The 19,323-nt window shown below is 37.6% G+C and overlaps 1 protein-coding gene and 1 non-coding gene across 6 annotated transcripts in view; one reads left to right on the forward strand and one right to left on the reverse strand.

Annotated features, from left to right (window-relative positions):
- The window catches only part of LOC115521354 (SSX family member 2 interacting protein), a 43,669-nt gene that overhangs the window by 20,470 nt on the left and 3,876 nt on the right, over positions 1-19,323 (reverse strand). For 4 of the 5 annotated variants that reach the window (XM_030326536.1, XM_030326533.1, XM_030326534.1 and 1 more), the window contains exons 2-4: positions 3,513-3,644; positions 2,435-2,604; positions 1,759-1,971 (exon numbers count right to left, since the gene is read on the reverse strand). In XM_030326536.1, the coding sequence (XP_030182396.1) occupies positions 1,759-1,971; positions 2,435-2,604; positions 3,513-3,555 (426 nt within the window). In that variant the 5' untranslated portion in view covers positions 3,556-3,644. Of the gene's footprint in view, positions 1-1,758; positions 2,015-2,434; positions 2,605-3,512; positions 3,645-19,323 lie in introns of those variants that run through there. The other variant, XM_030326537.1, reaches the window with a different exon arrangement.
- LOC115522510 lies at positions 4,720-4,827 on the forward strand. The gene has a single exon (XR_003971416.1). It is a non-coding gene; the product is annotated as a U6 spliceosomal RNA (small nuclear RNA).

Raw genomic sequence — 19,323 nt, forward strand, 5'->3', positions numbered from 1 at the left:
TAAGATGCTCACTTTGAATTCATTCCACACATTCCGTGAGGAAATGTGCCAAGTTCTGCATGAGACCATTGGAATATTTTTAAAAGCCTCTTATCCTTATAAAATAGAAAATCCACTCAACTTATGGCATAAGTGACCATAAATGACAACTTGCACAATCTCTTTAACAATGGATTCCTATAAATTTAGGAATTTATAAAATTTAGGAATACAACTTGGATAACTGAGGCTGTCAGAATTTTTGGCACCTTCTTCTCTGGAGTGCTGAAAGCTTCCTATCATGCCAGACCATTTGGAATGGCTGAACTTAAAGGCACTGGGCCAGTTGACACGTCCCACATATGTCAAATCAGATTCACTCTGAGTAATTATCAGTGCTTTACCTGAACTATCATCCCTGCAAATCTGTACACCCCCCTGCTATATCACTTAATTCAGTAAATCATACCATCATCCTCTGTAAAGTTGACAGAGACCTGGCTGGTATCTTAATTCATGACTCTCTTTACTCCCCAAATTCAATTCTTCATAGAATTCTACCCATTTTACCTCCTAAGTTTGCTTAATATCTCCCTTTTACCATCTCCACTGGCAAAACCTTTCTGGCCTTAACAGCTGCTAAGGCCTGCTAACAGCTGTCCTTTCCACCATGCCTTCTAGGCTCCCTACTTCCACCCCAAACACAAATCTACACCTCTCCCATAATTTCTCCACCCTACTGCCAAACTGGTATCTCTACATGATGCCCAAGATGCCTTCTCTTGCTTACGTTCCTTGGTGCCTCCAGGTTTCTGCACAATGTGCTCACATCATCTGATGCCTGGGTCCCAGCCCCACCTATCCGTCTTCATCATAATCATATAGTTCAGCTCCTACAGGGCTACTATCTGTTTCCTAAAAGTAAAATCCTCTCTCATACCTCTATGCTTTAAATAGGTTGCACCCTCTGCCTAGAATGTCTTTTCCAAACATTAGCAAATTTCTACTTATTCCTCAAACCTGAGATCAGTGTTAAGTCTCTGTGAAGCCTCCTTTTACCTCCAAGAACAATTAATGACACAAATAATCTTAGTTCCATGTATCGCCTTCCACTGGACTACAATCTCCTTGAGAGCAGGGACTGGGGTTCACTCCTCTGTAAACCCATTGACCCTAGCACACAAAATACTCAATAAATTCTCCTCCACAAATTGAATGAATCATATACTAGGAGAGATCAGCAACTTTTGCCACTGAACACATTTCTGTCCACAGAGAAATACCTGATTTTGGCCCAGGTCAAACCCTGAATTAGAAGACTTCCTGGAAAACACTCTATACTCTGGGCTGTCCTAATAAGCGACCACTCCTTAGGGGAAAGGCTAAACAGCCCCTGGTTATCAATATCATTGCACAATTATTCACTATCTACTTAAAAAACACTCAGCCAAGGTTATCCAGATATAAAAAGTTTTAATGCAGAACTACTGCCTTCTTAGGCTTACAACTCTGAGTCACTCTAATTCATAAGACCTTCCATAGGCCTCTCTGATTAAAATTAAAGTACTATCCACAACCCACAGCCTTTTTATAACCTGGAGGGTATACCAACTACCCCCTCCAGCCCACCACAGCTCCCCTGTCAAAATAATCTCTAGCCTGTAGGCACCGTAGGATGTACAGAGACCTAAAAATATTAAAGAGAAAACATTGTTATCATTTGGCTTAGCTTATGAGACATCTGCCTTATTGAAATACAGGTTGACATGCAATTTCTACCTTAAGTTTTGCATAGCAGTTCTGTAGATGGTCCATATCACTTCCCAGTTTCAGATTCTGTGTTTCTACATTTTCCTGAGCTAGAAGGTTCTTCCGCTGAAGTACAAGTAGCTCATTCATACAATTTAAAACAGCAACTATATTTAATTCTCTCTTTGTGTCTTTACCTTTGGATTCTTCATATAATGAAGGAAAACCGAAAGTAGTCAATTCCTGGTAGGAGAAAATGTTTTCCTCAAAGTTGGTTATCAGACAACTAAGTATAGAAACAAAAGACAGAAATATTTTCTGAGAAATCATAAAAACTACCCTGAGTTAAGAAAACTGTAAATATCCCAAAGGACAAAGAACAGAGAGAACTGGGCTCTTTTAGCCTCTGCTCTGCAATTGCCTGTATCCTGGAGCAAGGCACTCAGGTTTCTGCAGCAGTAAAATAAGGGAGAGACTCCAAGTGGAAGAGCCCCTAGGGTGATGTGCAGGCCAACCTGCTCCTGACAAAAACATTTACCATGTATCCAGACTAGATGATCACGGTGGTTCTCTACATTTCTAGTGTGTTTAAGTCCCAGGCCGATACATAACAACATACATGTGCTTAACACGTGTTTTTCCCATAACTTCGATATGTTATATAACATGATTTATGCTATTCTTCTCACAAAACATTTTTTTTTACCTGATCAAGATATGAAACACTTTGTTCAATATTCTCCTCTGTGCAGAAGGCACTGAAAAAACTGTGCACATTTTTTGATAAAGGTATTGAAGAACATAGCACTTGCTGTGAGTATAAACTTGATGGAGACATCTTTGTTTCTGAGGTATATTGACAGATATTTTTGCTTTCTGAAAGAATAAAAGGTATTTACTTAAACAATTTATAAAACACATGCAAAGAAAACTATCTCCGTTACCAAAGATGTTGAATTATATAAATACTTTTTAAAATTTTCAAATTCAGACAAAGCTGGTTTTTGTAAGAAAACTACACAAAATTGACCCTTGAACACTGCACTGACTTCCAACACAGCTGAAAAATCTGTATATAACTTCTGATTCACCAAAATTTAACTACTAATAGCCTACTGTTGACCAGAAGCCTTACGAATAACATAAGCAGTTAACACATATTTTGTATGTTACATGTATTATATACTGTATTCTTCCAAAAAAGGAAACTAGAGAAAAAAAAAAAAGTGTTATTTAAAAAATCATAAGAGAAAATAAATATGCAGCATGGTACATTTATCAAAAAAAATTCTTGTATAAGTGGACCCACAAAGCTCAAACCCATGTTATTCAAGAGTCAACTGTACTTTTTTTTCAAAAAGATACAACTATCAAGTGCCCTTAGGAGGCATGTTAAGATACAATAGATTCTTAGTTTATACTATTTCAGATTTATGAAAATAACAGAAAAAAAACCACCTATGTCAAAGTTTATATATTAAAGGAATAAATCAAAGTGTACTGAAGTAGCCAATAAACTCATTTCAAATGCATAAACGTTTCTCTCAAAAATAGCAACAATCAAACTCATCATCCGTCAAAGGCATTTAACCCCACTTAAGTATGCACAATTCTTAGCTTTCCCAGATAATTTTTCTCAAAATAAAAATTTAGATATTTTACAATTATTTATGTCTCTCTCTAGTCACATCTTCAATATCTGTGGTAAATCATTTTACAGTTTCATTTAAAAATCCACCTTTACAATTACTGATTTAGTTTATACTTATTTTAGACTCAGGTACCTGAAGACAGATCTGGATCTGTAACAGTCATCCACTCTCCCATAGCAATCACCAGAGCCAGGATACCTGAGGAACCAGTTCAGCAGTGAAACATTCAGTCCAGCTGCTGTCACTCTTCTATGTAGGCATCTCCTTAAAAAGCAAATCATAAAATAACAGCATTTGACCAAAAATAAAAGCAAATATAAAATCAATGTGTAAAAAGAAGGATTTTGCATTATTTACTCCTGCACTCCCATGGTAGAGCAGAATGATAATCTGTGTCCATGTATGCACGTGTGTGTTTGTGTGTTTAAGAATCAGGAGTAAAGAGGGATGCCTGGGTGGCTCAGTTGGTTAAGCATCCAACTTTGGCTCAGGTTATGATTTCACGGTTCATGAGTTCAAGCCCTGCGTCGGGCTTTGTGCTGACAGCTCAGAACCTGGAGGTGGCTTCAGATTCTGTGTCTCCCTCTCTCTCTCTGCCCTTCCCCAATTCACACACTGTCTGCCTCTCTGTCAAAACTAAATAAACATAAAAAAAATTTTTTTTAATTAAAAAAAAAGAATCAGGAATAAAGAGTTCTAGTAAAGTATTCATATTTTTTCATATACGAAGTACACAGTACATGATTTGACTCAGAATATAAATCTAGGTACAGCATTGTTGTACTAATAGATATTTCTATATTATATTCTTTTTTTTTTTTTTTCAATGTTTATTTATTTTTGGGACAGAGAGAGACAGAGCATGAACGGGGGAGGGGCAGAGAGAGAGGGAGACACAGAATCGGAAACAGGCTCCAGGCTCTGAGCCATCAGCCCAGAGCCTGACGCGGGGCTCGAACTCACAGACCGCGAGATCGTGACCTGGCTGAAGTCGGACGCTTAACCGACTGCGCCACCCAGGCGCCCCTATATTATATTCTCTAAGATAAAGTACAAAGCATTTATACAGATAAGAGAAAGAAAAACTTCTTAGATAGCATTCTCATTTTTTGTTTTTACTAACTGTATTAGCAAAAAAAAAAAAAAAATTTAATTGCAATTCCCAGTGGTGGCACAGATGTAGAAAAAAGCATACTCCCATACACTGCTCGCCACAAAGATCACATCAATTTATACAACTACCAGCGATTTGGCAATATGTACCAAATCTTAAAAATGAAAACACATTTTGACCTAGAAAAATTACTTGTAAAGTTTTACCCTGATAAAATAATGATTTATGCTCATTTTCAACAGCACATATACAAAAATTGGAACAATACAGAGAAGATTAGCATGGCCCCTGTGCAAGGATGACACACAAATTTGTGAAACATTCCATATTTTTTATGTGGAATTTAAGAAACAAAACAGATTAACATGAGGGGAGAAAAAAGAGAGAGAGGCATAATAGGAAAAAAGACTCAACTACAGAGAACAAAATGAGGGCGATGGAGGGAGGTGGGTGGGGGGATGGGCTAGATGGGTAATGGACATTAAGGGCACTTCTGATGAGCACTGAGCATTGTATTTAAGTGATAATCACTGGATTCTACACCTGAAACCAATATTACACTCTACGTTAACTAACTGGAATTAAAATAAAAACCTGAAAGTAAAAGAAAAAAGATTTGTACAAGGATTCATCTACAAGTTGTTCTTGAAATCAGAGATAGCTTGTATGTTCCACAGGAGACTGGTTAAATAAATGACACATTTATACAACAGAACACCTTTAAACACAACCATGTGGAGTTAGGGTGGTTAAAAAATACATGAGAGGCCAGAAATATGTATGAATGAAGTGGACTAAGTATAAGAACCTTTCATATAACAGTTTCAGCCTACCATCATTTCCACTTTTTTATAAAGAAAAATGGAAGAAATAAATACTTCTACACCATAAAAAAATTCAAATGAAATTTTGTGAAATCTCCTAATGTTAGAAGCTAATTAGAAAATTATGCAAGTACCCTGTGGAAGGGGCAGTGGCTGGAAGGAGGATGTGAAAGAGCCTTTTCCACAGTGATCCGAGATGGCTGCACAAGTATACACATTAGTACAATCCTTCAAGTTGTACACTAAAGATCTGTGCACTTAACTGGATGTAAGTTACACTCCAAACAACATTTTTTAATAAGCCAAATAAAAGGCCGGATCTGGATTATGAAACAAAGAGTTCGCAGCCCGTTCTGAATATTTAAGATTATGGAAATATTCATAATGTAATACTGAAATGAGAGGAAAATTTTCATTCATTCAATATATTTTTAATTGTGCTACTGTGTGCCAGGCACCCTCTTCTAGGCACAGGGGAAGCCCTGCTCTCAAGTTTACATTCGGGGGGGGGGGGTAGAAATAGATAACGAGACAATAAATTAACCTAACACAGAGTGATAAGAACTATAAAGAAAGCTAAGCTAAGCACAGTAACGTGAGAGTCCTGGAGTGAGGGTATCTAGATTCATCAAGGAAGGCTGCATCGAAATGTTGACATTTAAACTGAGACCTAAATGATACACAGTCAGCCACAAGATGTTCCAGCCCAGGTAGAGGAAACGAACTTGGTAAGAATGAAAACCATAAAGAAGGCCAGTATCTCTGAAGTACACGAGGACAGATGGTAGGAAGGTAGATTTTCTCAAAGTAGCAATGCAAAGCCATGGAAGGCATTTAGGCAGTAAATCAACAGGATCTTCTCTAGGCTTTGAAAAAGATCACCTCAGCTACTCTACCCCCTGAATATATTGCAGGTGGGCAATAATGGAGGCTGGAAGATATGAGGCTACTGCATGAGTTCAGGCAAGAAGACACTTTTACATTACAGCTTGAACAGAAATAGACACAGGTAGATAAATTAGCGATGTGTTTTGGAGATAGAATCTTCAGGACTTGGAAGATGGGATGAAAAATACACAGAAGAGAAATCAAGGATGATTTCTAGGTCATAATAGCAGCCTATAATACATACTAATGCAAATTATGTTCTGTGCTGTATTACATGTTACAATGTCACACACATACAGGTGGTTACCCAATCCGGCACCAATTTTTGCTATTTTTCTACTCATGTGCCTTAGCAAGAGCACCTTGAACTATTTTGCACTTCCCTCTGTCCTTAAATGGGTGCCTTCAGGAACAGGATAAGCAGGATAAAGGTCTGCACCAAGAAAGACAATGATTTCACTTTTTGCTTTCAGAGCTAGCAGCCATAAACAAAACAGGATCTAAGGGACAATAAACCCGTCTATACCAGCCCAGCTCTGCTTTGGTTAAGTTACTTAACCTCTCCAAGCCCTACTTTCCTCACTGGTAAAATGACATAATAATGGCTTACTTTATGATTTTCCCTGAGGATTAAGTGAGCTCAAGCACATAAAGAAGTACTTAGCACACGACTCGGCATATGGGACACACATAATTACTATGAGTTGTCATCATCACCATCACCATCATCATCATCTGGACACAGATCTGGACTGCTTGAGATAAATGACAGGAGATTCCATAATCTATATAACAAAAGGCACTGTTGCTCTTAATGATAAAAGTTGAACACAAATCCTGAGAAAATGTGGAGGCAGATATCCTCATAAAAACACAAATTTTCAGTGGGTTAATTCTTTGTAATCATTACACAGAGGGGAGGCATCATATCAGAATAGGCACTTTCCCAAGCCCTTCTTGTTTTTGTTTTGTTTTTTTTTTTTAAATAAGACACAATACTGCCTTAAGTACCTTTTGTCTTCATACATAACAGAAAGATCAAACACCAAAATGTTTGCTATACACCCATTCTTTAAAATTGTAATTTAAGTCAGTTATTCCTCTGTGAATGTAGCTCTGTCCACTGTCTACAGGTTTAGACAGTGAATTTGTTAATTAAAATAACAAAAACAATAAGAAACAACCAACTGTGAAATATTCAGATCTAGTTTAATGTTCACAATGAAAACCAAAACTCCACTTTGAAGCTCTACCAAAAAAAGAACTTAACCAACAGTATCTGACTTCACACCATCTAAAAGTTTCTAAGTATCCTCTTCTGTTCAATGATGCACCAAATTATACGCCAGAATGCTTGTAATAAAAGAAGTTACCCAACCAGACTATTAATCAATATACATCCCCAAACCAAGAGACTAAGTTAAGCAAGTTATTTCTAGCTCAACCACAGCTAAATTTCAGTAAGGATACCAACTATTTTTTATAAAGATATTATAATAAATTAGTATTAACTTCAAAAGATAAAGAAAAAAGCTAACAGGAATATCTCTGCTCTGCATAAACCTAACACCATCACAAGTATTTCAACTTTGAAAGCTTCAAAAGCAGCCAAGAAGGACCCCATTAAAGCCAAGTGCTGAAACACACAATGAAAAGTTCCACATAATAGATAAATCAAGTCATAGCAAATCATTACACAGTGAACCATGAGCACCCATGACAAGTCACATAAGAACAAACTTGGTTATACTAGCATTGTTATTATGGATTCACTATAGAAGGAGAAAAGGAAAAGGTCTACAGTAAATCATTTCACATTCAAGTAAACTGCAACCCCCATTTCTCTCCATATACCACTGGTTAGGGAAGCTGTCTGGATTCCAAGACAGATGAAATTCATGAATGAATTTTATGAGCAATCTTGAAGATAAAGAATTTAACCATCCTGTAAAAGTCCTTTCATTCATCTAAAATTGTTGAGGAATAACCTTGAAATAAATTAAAGAAAGAAAACATCTATAAAGTAATCCATAAAAATTCTTTCTCCTATCCTCTACATCAGAGAGTTTTATTCCCTCCTCGTGGGTAACATATATATAGACATCTAAAAAACTTTCTTGATTCCAAGTATTTCTTAATGTACATTCCAGTAAGTCAGTCTACATAACAAAAAATCTTACTAATTTCAGCAAAACTGCAGTAATTTCTGTAAAAATGTTACCTTACTCTTTTCTGAAGAACTACTTTGGCTTCCTTAATATGTGGCCAAAGTACCAATGCCATATTTCGGGTATAAATAAGCAAGGGTACTCTAGTCTTTCCTGGGTAAAATTATTATGCAGAACTTAAGAATTGTCTAGTGGCATTTTCTAGGTTAGAATCCTAACAGAAAATTGGGAAATAGTAAGACATCTGAAATTAACTGTACCCTTTATGAAAAACGAAGACTTTAGTAAGTTTCATAAGTTTATCATTCTTCATGTCAAAGCATTTTCTTTCATATATATTTATCTATATTACAGACAGAAAACTTGGGCTCAGAGAGGCCAACAGGATTGCCTGAGGCCACATTTCTGGTTGGTTGTGAAGCCTGGACACAAATCTGTCTTCAAAACTGCTCTTTTCACTCTGTCACCAGGTAACCTTTCCACACTGTTCATGCAAACCTCTATATATAGAAAAACAAGAGTTAAATTAAAAGTAGAATAGAATAAAAAAGATTTCCATCAAATTTCTTAAAGAGAATGAATCCCATAGTTCACCTGAAATCATTCTACTCAGAGCATACAGTCCTTAAAAGAACATATCTACTACCTAAATTGAGGCATATGCGTAAACTTTTCTGCTATGCCATAAACAACAGCTTTTTTCCTCATTTAGAAATACTTTGCTTTCAAAAGGTTTAAAAACAATTCTCAGAAATGAATTCAGTTCTATAGAAAGTTTAACGAGGGTGGAATCACTCATCTTACCATTTTGTATTCTAGAGTAAATATTAAGACAACATCAAAACCAAAAGTTTGTAGATGTTTAGCAAAAACATTTGTAGTTCAGGTTAATTACACCCATTGTTTTTTGTTGTTGTTTTGTTTCCATCAGAAAAGTTCCTTGGCTGGTTATTGCTCTTCCTTTTATACAAAAGACTCTGGGGGTCTCAATATACAATAATCACTTGTAAAATTTGGGAGTAGGCAACCTCTAAGATAACTCCCAGTTACCCCTGCTTCCTGGTGTGCACACCTTTGGGTGCCCTTGCTCCTTGAATGTGGGCTGGATTCAGTGGCTAGCTTCTAATAAAGAGAATACACCAAGAGGTGACAAGATTTCTCTTCCTTATTTGGGTTATAAAAAGGCTGTGGCTTCTGTATAGGATCATTTACCACCCACTGCCTCTTGGATCCCTCTTTCTGTCATATTGTGAGCAGAGGCCAATGTGGCAAGGAGCTGATGTCTCAGTGTCTCCAGCCAATAGCCAGTGAAGACCTGAAGCCTGCCTAGACTCACAGGAGTGAGGTTAGAAGTAGATCCTCCTCCAGTCAAACCTTGATGACTGCCGCCTTGGTCAACATCTTCACAGCAGCCTAGCGAGGGATCCTGAGCCAGAGGCACCCAAATTCCTGATGCACAGAAATTGGGAAATAAATGTCTGTCGTTTTAAGCTGTAAAGTTCTGGAGTCATTTGTTATGCAGCAAGAGACGACTAATGCAAGTAAAAAAAAAAATATGTATACATTTTGCGCCCCTCCCATAATTTACATGTCTCTAGCTGAAACATAACTAAAGTGACATCATATACAAGTGCAACAATCACCTTTACGACAATATCATCCAGTAGTGCAATTCATCTGTCCATATTATTATAGGCAGATGCCTCCCACGACTAGTTTATGAACGTCTACAGGAAGTTATGAACTTTCCTATAGGGTTGGGATCTTTGTATCAAACAGTGCCTGAAACAAAGCAGGTGCTCAATAAATGTTTATAAAATGAACTGCATCCCACATTCGGCCCACTCACTTCCAACCTGTGTGCTCCACCTGGGCTTTCGTCTCTCACCTAACCCCAAACTAACACTTCTTCAAAGCCCAGAACAACCACCATCATCCCCTCCGCACAGCTCACTAAACTCTATTCTCTAGGTCCTCTGTATACTTGCTAATTTGTGTCATCATTCCTAGCTAGACTCTCACGTACTACAATTTTTACATTCCTGTATTCCCTCCACTAATCTTAACAGACAGAACAATACTCAATAACTGATGATAAATTAACATGTTCATTCTGGGAAGCAAAGGAAAACAGCAATGGAAAAGATGCAAAAGATGTGAGTCCTTCAGAGAAAAGTATTACTCTCTTCATCCCCCAAATCTCTAACACAACTACCAACTGAAAAAGAGCTCAGCAGAAACATAAGTAGTATCTTGATTACAAGATTTCCTTCACACAGTACAATATTTTAAGTGTTCTTTTCAAGTTCACTTGAAATTCAAGCTTGAGAAGGTGCAATTGCCTACCTAATCGGAATTCTAAAACTTCAATCAAGTGTCAGAAAATAATAGCTTTTCATTACAGGAATGTAGTAACACTCACTATACCATCTAGGCTTCTAAATATTGCACAGGATTTGTCACAAACAGCTAATTAAAGTCTTCGCTAATATCTCACAAAGTTAGAGTCACCAAATTGTCAGGTTAAGAAAATTGTTAAAACTATGTCTTTATGTATTCGTCCTATCTTACAAATTCACTCATAAAAATTAAAAATTCAGTTATCAGCATATTTTAAATAGATGTTATTACTCTCAAAAAGCAAGTGTTATTACTTTAAAAACTAATACTACTATCTATATTTTTGCTCCAAAGAAAACTACAGATTTAAATTCCATTATAAATACTTCTACTACCTTACACAAAACCACTGAGGTTTGCATATCAGTGTAGAAACACACCAAATTCAACTTAGAAAATCTATCTTTTACAAATTTAAAACCTAAAGTAACTCATCTGAGTGGCACAGTTTAAAAGTATAGAAATTTTCCACAGAAACAAATTCCTCATAACTTAAGTTTGAATAGATACTTGGATGGCTGAAACTCCAAACGTGGCATTCCCTTAACCATCCCTTCTGTTGAGTCTGCGGCTACGAGGAGGCCTGAGGGTTCGGGAGTACAGTGCCAACAGGGAAAGCCTCACAGGCCTGAGCCAGACAGACTAGGATCACATCCTGACCAAGTCTCTCCAGCTGGTTTCCTCACCTGGAAAACGGGGTAGCACTCTCTTTTTGGAGGGTGGTTGTGGGTATTTAATGACATAATAGGTGAAGAACTAAGCACAGCATAGCTAGTAGTTAAGGAACTGATTTAACAAACATGTGCCAGAGGCTGTTCTAAATGTTTTACATATGATGTCAATTCTCACAACAATCCTATATCATTTCCTTTTTACAGATAAGGAAATTAAGGCACAGAAAGGCTACCCACCCCCTCCCTAGACTCCAGAGCCCATTCTCTTAACCAACACATGCTACTGCTTTAGTGGATGAAAGGCTCAGGAAGCAATACTCCTACCAATTATTAAAGGCCACCACTCATTAATCCAGATCTCCAACTGGGCAAAGACTGCACAGAGTAGTGTGAAGACACAAATTATGGTCAAATATTTCATGCATATCCTTTTGGGTTGAGGGATACAATCTTAGTGAAGCTCCAAGCCAGAATCTGCCATTAGAAAGCCACCCACTTAGTAGCTTCGGAAGCAGGGAACAACATGCTATATTTTAAACTTCTTATATACACCCTTGAACCAACTGATGCTGCAGTATGAGTAACAGTATGGTATAATGGTTAAGAGCACAGGATCCAAAGCCAGACCACCGGGTTTCAAACCCCGGTTCCACCACCCACAAACTAAGTGGCCCTGGACAGAAATCTCTGAACTTCATTTTCCTCATTTGCAAAAGGAGAGTATAGAGTCTTTGGTCTCAAAAGATTGTTAGATGGGTAAATATATTTAGTTTTAAAAATTATTTAATAGCCTTATTAAAAGTTTATGCATGTGCAGGGCTTCACATAAGGTCTTGGTTACATGGTAAGTGCCCAGTAAGTACTCAATAAACATTAGCTATTATTAGATACTTTACTAACTTGAAAAGATTTTACAATATTTTGTTAATAATAAAAAAAAAGTTGCAGAACAATTATCTCACATGACCTTATTTGGTCTTTAAAAAACTGCCAAAACTATATGAGTATATACAGATAGATATAAATTCTGCTCTATAAAGATAGAAATTTGTTATATAACAACAGAAAAAACTAGAAAACAAGAACAACCTGTGAGTAGAAAAGGGAGGGGGAAGAGCCAGACTTTATCCCTTTCATTTACACACAGATCTTATGCGTAATCGTTAGTTTTTTGTGTCTTCCAAGTTTTCTGTAAGTGAATGTGTTTTCCTTACAATGATGAAAAAAAAATCCACATTTTTAAAAGGCAATTACAATGATAAACATCTGCAGTATCTTAACAAACAAAAGCAAGCAGCCCTGTTGGGCAAAAACCAGTGAGAAATTATACAAAAGTCCTACAGCTACTCAGATAATCAATTATGTAAGGGAAACAGAACTTTAGCAGTGGTCAGTAGTTTGTAGTTTTAGATGGCGATCTATCAGTCTGTAAAAATTTGCAATCTATAAAAGGCTTCTATTACTACATATCCCATCATACAAATGAGCAAGCATACCATAATGACAACAAACTGGAGACAATCTAAACGTCCGTCAATAAGCAGTTAAATGCCAATACAGATAGTTTAGCCAAAAGATGGGCTACTTTGGAATTATTCAAGAAGATGTGCATGTACAGCATTAAAAAAACCCAGTATGGATAATATCAATAGTATGATCACCATGTTTCATTAAATCAAACTATATAAATACTACCTAACTTTAGAAGAAAGGTCTAGAAAAGTTACAAACTGTTACTAACATGACAATCCTGTGGCATGAGATGGCTGGGTGTAGGGAGGGGTGGACCCTACCTCCATTCACTTCTTTAATAGGACATTTTGATATAGCTGGAGTGTTTTAGAAGCATGGATTATTTTGTAGTATCTTTAAAAGCAGTGGACTCATGCACAATTAATGAGATAATGTATGAGGAAGTACTCCCACCTCAATCCTAGATGGTAGCATCCCTACCCTTTAGTGGAAATATCAACTTAGACAAATGAGAAGCTCTCTCCACCAGTTACATTTCTAGCACCTATCCCACCTATTCACACGTACAAGTGAGCAACGGTGACGCAGTCTTCACAACGATGCCCTGCTTTGTTGGAGTATATCCATGGGGATCTAGCCCATCAGGGAAGACCATCCCCCACTGCACTGCTGTGAAGAGTAAAGACAGAGTACTGGCACACCTAGCAAAAGGGACTATCCCTCTGGCTCAGTTATAATCTCAATTTGTAGGAGAAAGAAGGGAAATAGATTGACACGGATTTATAACTATGAAGATTCTTTTCAAAAAAGAATGCTCTTACTCTATTGATCTTCTATGACTCAGCAATAAGATGTACTTCCTTGCGTCAGGAGAGCAGTTTATTAAGTTACATAAGGTATGTACTTAGAGATATTCCCCATCACCTGATACTTCATTATACACTGACTTGCACTGCTTATGTTTTTATCTGTTCTGTTCATGGCTCCCCAATCGAATTGTTAGTTTGTTTCAGGACAGTGTCACTTCAGGAAGCTGCACAGGATATTGAAACAGCACTAGACCAGGTGTCAGGGGCTAAGGTTCTTGGGGCCACTTCTGTCATTCACTGAGCAACCTTGACCTAGTCATCATTTCTCTGGTTTTCAGTATCCACATCTGCAAAATGAGGAGGCTGAACTAGGTGACCTTTAAAGAATTTTGAGTCTATTAACTATGTTTTTTTACATTTCTCATGGGACCTAATATGGAGTTGAGTACAGCTATTCATATCAAAATTTCCTCTTTATAAAAATGTACACACATGGTCTTCACAACCGTATGTTTAACAAAAGAGATTCTACCTAATTCTAACAAGATTAACTTTTTTTTTTTAAGTTTATCTATTTATTTGAGAGAGAGAAAAAAGAGCGGAAGGGGAAGAGAGAGAGAATTCCAAGCAAACTTCAAACTGTCAGTGCAGAGCCTGATGTGGGGCTTCAACTCACAAACTGTGAGATCATGACCTGAAACGAAACCAAGAGTCAGACACTTAACCCACTGAGCCACCAGGTGCCCCTAACAACAATAAGAATTTATTAAGGATAAACCATTAACTAGGAAAAATTTAAAGCATTTTAATATAATAACTCATTCAATCTCACAACAGCCCAAATAGTTATCTTCCCCCACCCCATTACAGATGACAAAACCGAGACCCAGAGGGTTTTCTTGCCCAAGGTCACACAGCTAGAGTGTGACAAAGCCAACATTCAAACCCAAGTAGTCCAACACAGTAACTACTACAACTTACTGTCTTTATTGTAAGAGAGGAGGGAAACACAGTATATGAGCTGCTTTTCAAACTGAACACAAACATAAGTACTCACTTTTCTGCTAAGTCACCTTGAGACTACATTACAACAAGATACTAATTATTCCAACTGAGCAACTGGGATGTGAAGTATATAAGCACAGACAAAACATTCCATGTTATAGCAATTTAAAAAAAATTTTTTTTAATTTTTTTTTTAATGTTTATTTATTTTTGAGACAGAGAGAGAGAGAGAGAGAGAGAGACAGAGCATGAACAGGGGAGGGTCAGAGAAAGAGGGAGACACAGAAACCGAAACAGGCTCTAGGCTCTGAGCTGTCAGCACAGAGCCCGACGCGGGTCTCGAACCCACAGACCACAAGATCATGACCTGAGCCGAAGTCGGATGCTTAACCGACTGAGCCACCCAGGCGCCCCAAAAAATTTTGTTTTTAATCTAGTGAATATAGACCCCAAATTGCCAAGCTTTCCTGGAACTGCCATTCCCTTCTGTTTGTGTTTCCAGGTCACTTTGCATTAACTTTTTTTTTTTTTATATTTACCTTTGAGAAAGAGAGAGCATGAGTGAGCAGGGAAGGGGCAGAGAGAGAGGGAGAGAAGTAGGCTCCAGGCTCTGAGCTGTCAGCACAGAGTCAGATGCAGGGCTCCAATCCTCGAACTGAAGTTGGATGCTTAACCGACTGAGCCACCCAGGTGCCCCCACTTTGAATTAACTTTTACAACACAGATCTCACTGTAATGAAACTTGTCTCCCACTACCTAAACTGACCTACTGGTCAAGAGGCCTGGCATTGTACTGTTTGTACTCTGCTTTGCTATGATGTATCATAAATGAGCCATGGTAGGATCCAGTAAAACATTTGCTGAATAAATGTCAATTAAGTTCAATGACATATTAGTGTGAGGTATGCTACTTTAGTATGATGACAGACAAGAACCCACATTTAAGCCATAGTACATCTCAGAATGGCTTTCAATTCAATCTTGATTGGTGCCAGCTCATAGAAGCAGCAAAGTGATCTAGTGTACGAATCAAGAGCATGATAATTTAGGGGTGCCTGGGTGGCTCAGTCAGTTAAGCGTCCGACTTCGGCTCAGGTCATGATCTCACAGGCCATGAGTTCAAGCCTCGCGTCAGGCTCTGTGCTGATATCTCAGAGCCCGGAGCCTGCTTCGGATTCTGTGTCTCCCTCTCTCTCTGCCCCTCCCCGGCTCAGGCTCTCTGTCTCAAAAATAAATAAAACATTAAAAAAAAAATTTAAAAAAAAAAGAGCATGATAATTTAGAGACAGTATACCAATTTCAAATTCTTCCAGTATACATGTAGGAAAGCAACAATCATATTCTTACAAGAGGATTGTTAAGAACAAAAGAGAAGCACTGTTTTAAAATTTATCTTACTTAGTAAGGTTGAAAGTGAGCTAAGAAGTCCAAATAAAAAAGTTATCATTTATCGGTATTTTATTCCTAAAATAATTACGGTAACAACACATAGTAAAGGCAATGGAAACAGCAACAACAAAAAACCCAACATAATTCATGAATTTGTAATAGTGGAATCATGTATAATAGCTTTCTCAATGATTCAGCCCAAATTCAGTCATTGGTTATAGTTCTCAAATTGTGGTCTCAGGATGGGCATCAGTAGCATCTAGAACGTGCTAAAAATGCAAATTCTCAAGTCCCATTCCAGGTCTAAAGATTCAGAAACTCTGGGAGTGGGACACAGAAAATCAGTGTTTTCACAGAAACTCCACGGGATTCTGATGCATCAAGTCTGAGAACGTGGCTTATACTCTACAGAATGTGTTTCAGTGTAAGTTAGTATTCTATTTATGCACTTAGAATATGGAATACCAAAAAGGAATTCTTACCTACGGGTGCTACAGAATGGATTTCGAGAATAATGTAAAAGTGTTCCAGAGTACTACATGAAAATAACAGTCCTAGAGAACCTGGCTAAGGCTCAACAAACCTTGGAAGGTAGGGAGCACCTTTGAAAAACAAAGTTTGGCAGCTGAAATTCATATATCCCATTCATATACTCTACAACCTAGCAAGTCCCCTTATAGGTATAAATCCAAGAGAAACTTGTGCATCTCTGTGCAAAGGGGCATGAACATAAATAGTGACATTCTTTATATGAGCCAAGTAGCACAAGAGCATAACCCTGGGGCAACCCAAACACCCAAGAGCAACAGAATGAAAAAAAAAAAAGTGGGGCATATATGCAAAACAGAGTATTAGGCAGCAATCAGAAAATCCCAGAGACACACAACATAGAGGAGTCTCAGCAATACCACGTAGATGAATTTTGCATTATAGTAAGTGAAAAACAAGTCTCAGAAGACAGGGCACATAACATAGTTGTTAATTGTGTATGTGTTTGGAAAACCCGTAGATGCCATAAAACTGTATTTTAAAAAACACCAAGGGAATGATGAATATAAGATTCAGTAAACGGTTGCCTCAGGTGAGACAGGTAGGGAAAAGGGCTGGAAGGGCCTATACGGTTATACAGAGGTTATTGTCAAGGCACTACTGTTATGTTAGATGGTGCCTATCATTAAAACTAAATAAATAGACTAATTATGAGAATGTGTCCTGAACCAAGAATATAACTAATTCTTTGTATCTGAAGTCCTTTAATTTTTTTAAAAAATATATAATGTCCCTCAAATATGTCAAACACTAAATTCTACCTGGTCTGGCTATGAGGCACCAAGAGCCCTGGGTCCTGAGCCTGACAACTCCTAAGGCAGGGATAGCTAGTGATTCTTCCCCCTGAAAGTATAAAAACAAGCAGTTTTGGCTATAGTTTCAAGGATCTATGAAGCCATACAGATCTACAAAGGATGCATGGATAGGGAGTGAAGAACTGAACTCCTATGCCAGTTAATTACAAGAAACCAGTAGGAGAGAACAACTCTCAGCCTAGTGGCTCATCAGCTATGCCATCCTTACCATGGCTCTAGAAAGGAGCAGACAGAACACCATTTATAGATGGAAGAATCTGAGACAGATTAAACTAACTTGCCCAGTTACAAACCTGGGAGCAGGAATGAAAATCCAGCTATTTAATAATATGGAAGGTAAGAATAAAAACTAGCTATTAATGATTCCAAAGCCTCACAGATCCTGGCCTCCTCTTGACACTCAACACGTATCCCAAGCAAATGATATGAATTCTGCAGGCCCATCTCTTCATTATAAAATAACACAGCTGATGACGGGTTTACTTATTAACGATTTCTAAGATGTCTTCTTGCATTTTATATTCTAGATCTTTTGTGTGGGGATATTTCTAAGACTTGGATACAGAATAGAAAGAATAATGTTGAAGGTGCCAAATTTTAGACAGGAAAGTACAGACAAGCAGATGACAATCTATTGGCAAAGGACTGACACACTCAAGACTGGGACCTTTACAACCTAGACTAACTCTCAGATGAAAGGCATATGCAATAGCCGGTACTCATCTCGGATTGTAAGTAGCTACTGGCCACTCATTAAAACCCTGTACATGATTGTATGTAGTGCTAGGATTCCTTTAGAGCAATATTCTTCTAGCAATCTCATCCCAACTCGATGTTTCCAAAACATTAAGGTTCCCTTCTCCGCAGCCCTGGCACAAAAATATTAATAGCCAACTACGCAATTAATGGTCAGGGTCCGGCTGATGGACTTAGCCATGATGATGAGGATCATGAAGGACAGATAAACACTTCGGAAGTTGGACTGACAAACGCGATGACAAGTATACAAAAGGGAGGCATTTATTCTCATGCGAAAATCTGTCTTTGGGGCTAGACAGGTAACAGTGTCACTTAAAGAGAACAGAGGAAGAAGATTAATAAAATCAGGTGTAGTTAAGTATGTGATAATGACCTCAGTGTAGAACTTACCGGGTTTAGAGATGCCCTCATGAGACATTCAAATGGGGATAAACTCTAGGGCCTGGAGATCAAAAGACATCAGGGCAGATTTAGGAGTCGTCAGCACATATGTGGTACAGAAAAAGAGGCAGCAGAAAGAACTCTAAAGAACATTAACATGTAGCAGGTGAGTGAAGGGAACCTGGATATATACTGGGGGAGATAAATACTGGGGTAGGGGGTGGACTCTAGGAAAGTTAAGGGAAAAGAAATTTTTAAAGAAGAGGGGGTAATGAACAGCAGCAAAGGCCATGAAAGGGCAAGATCTGAATAAAATATGGTGGATTTGGCAATTAGTGACTTTATGACAAAGGTGAAGAAATTGGATTTCAGAAAAGTGATGAGCAAATATGAAAAGGAGACAATAAATCATTTACTCAAGGTTAGTTTCCCAGAATGTGAAAACTGAGTTCCTTACATGTGGAGACTTTATTAGATGCTCACAGATCTGCTAGCAACTCAAAAAAATAAAAACATTCTGTCCTTAAGTTAGTTCTTATTCAATTGCAGCATTTTTATATCAAATAGAAATACTAAATAATAAATGTAAGTTATTTTTCTAGGCACCATTATGGATATTAACATATTATTTAATCACAACTCCATGAAGTATGTATTATTCCTAACTTACAAATGAGATGACTAAGGACAGAGAA

The sequence above is a fragment of the Lynx canadensis genome, chromosome C1 (assembly GCF_007474595.2).
Source record: "Lynx canadensis isolate LIC74 chromosome C1, mLynCan4.pri.v2, whole genome shotgun sequence".
Lineage (NCBI taxonomy): Eukaryota > Metazoa > Chordata > Mammalia > Carnivora > Felidae > Lynx > Lynx canadensis.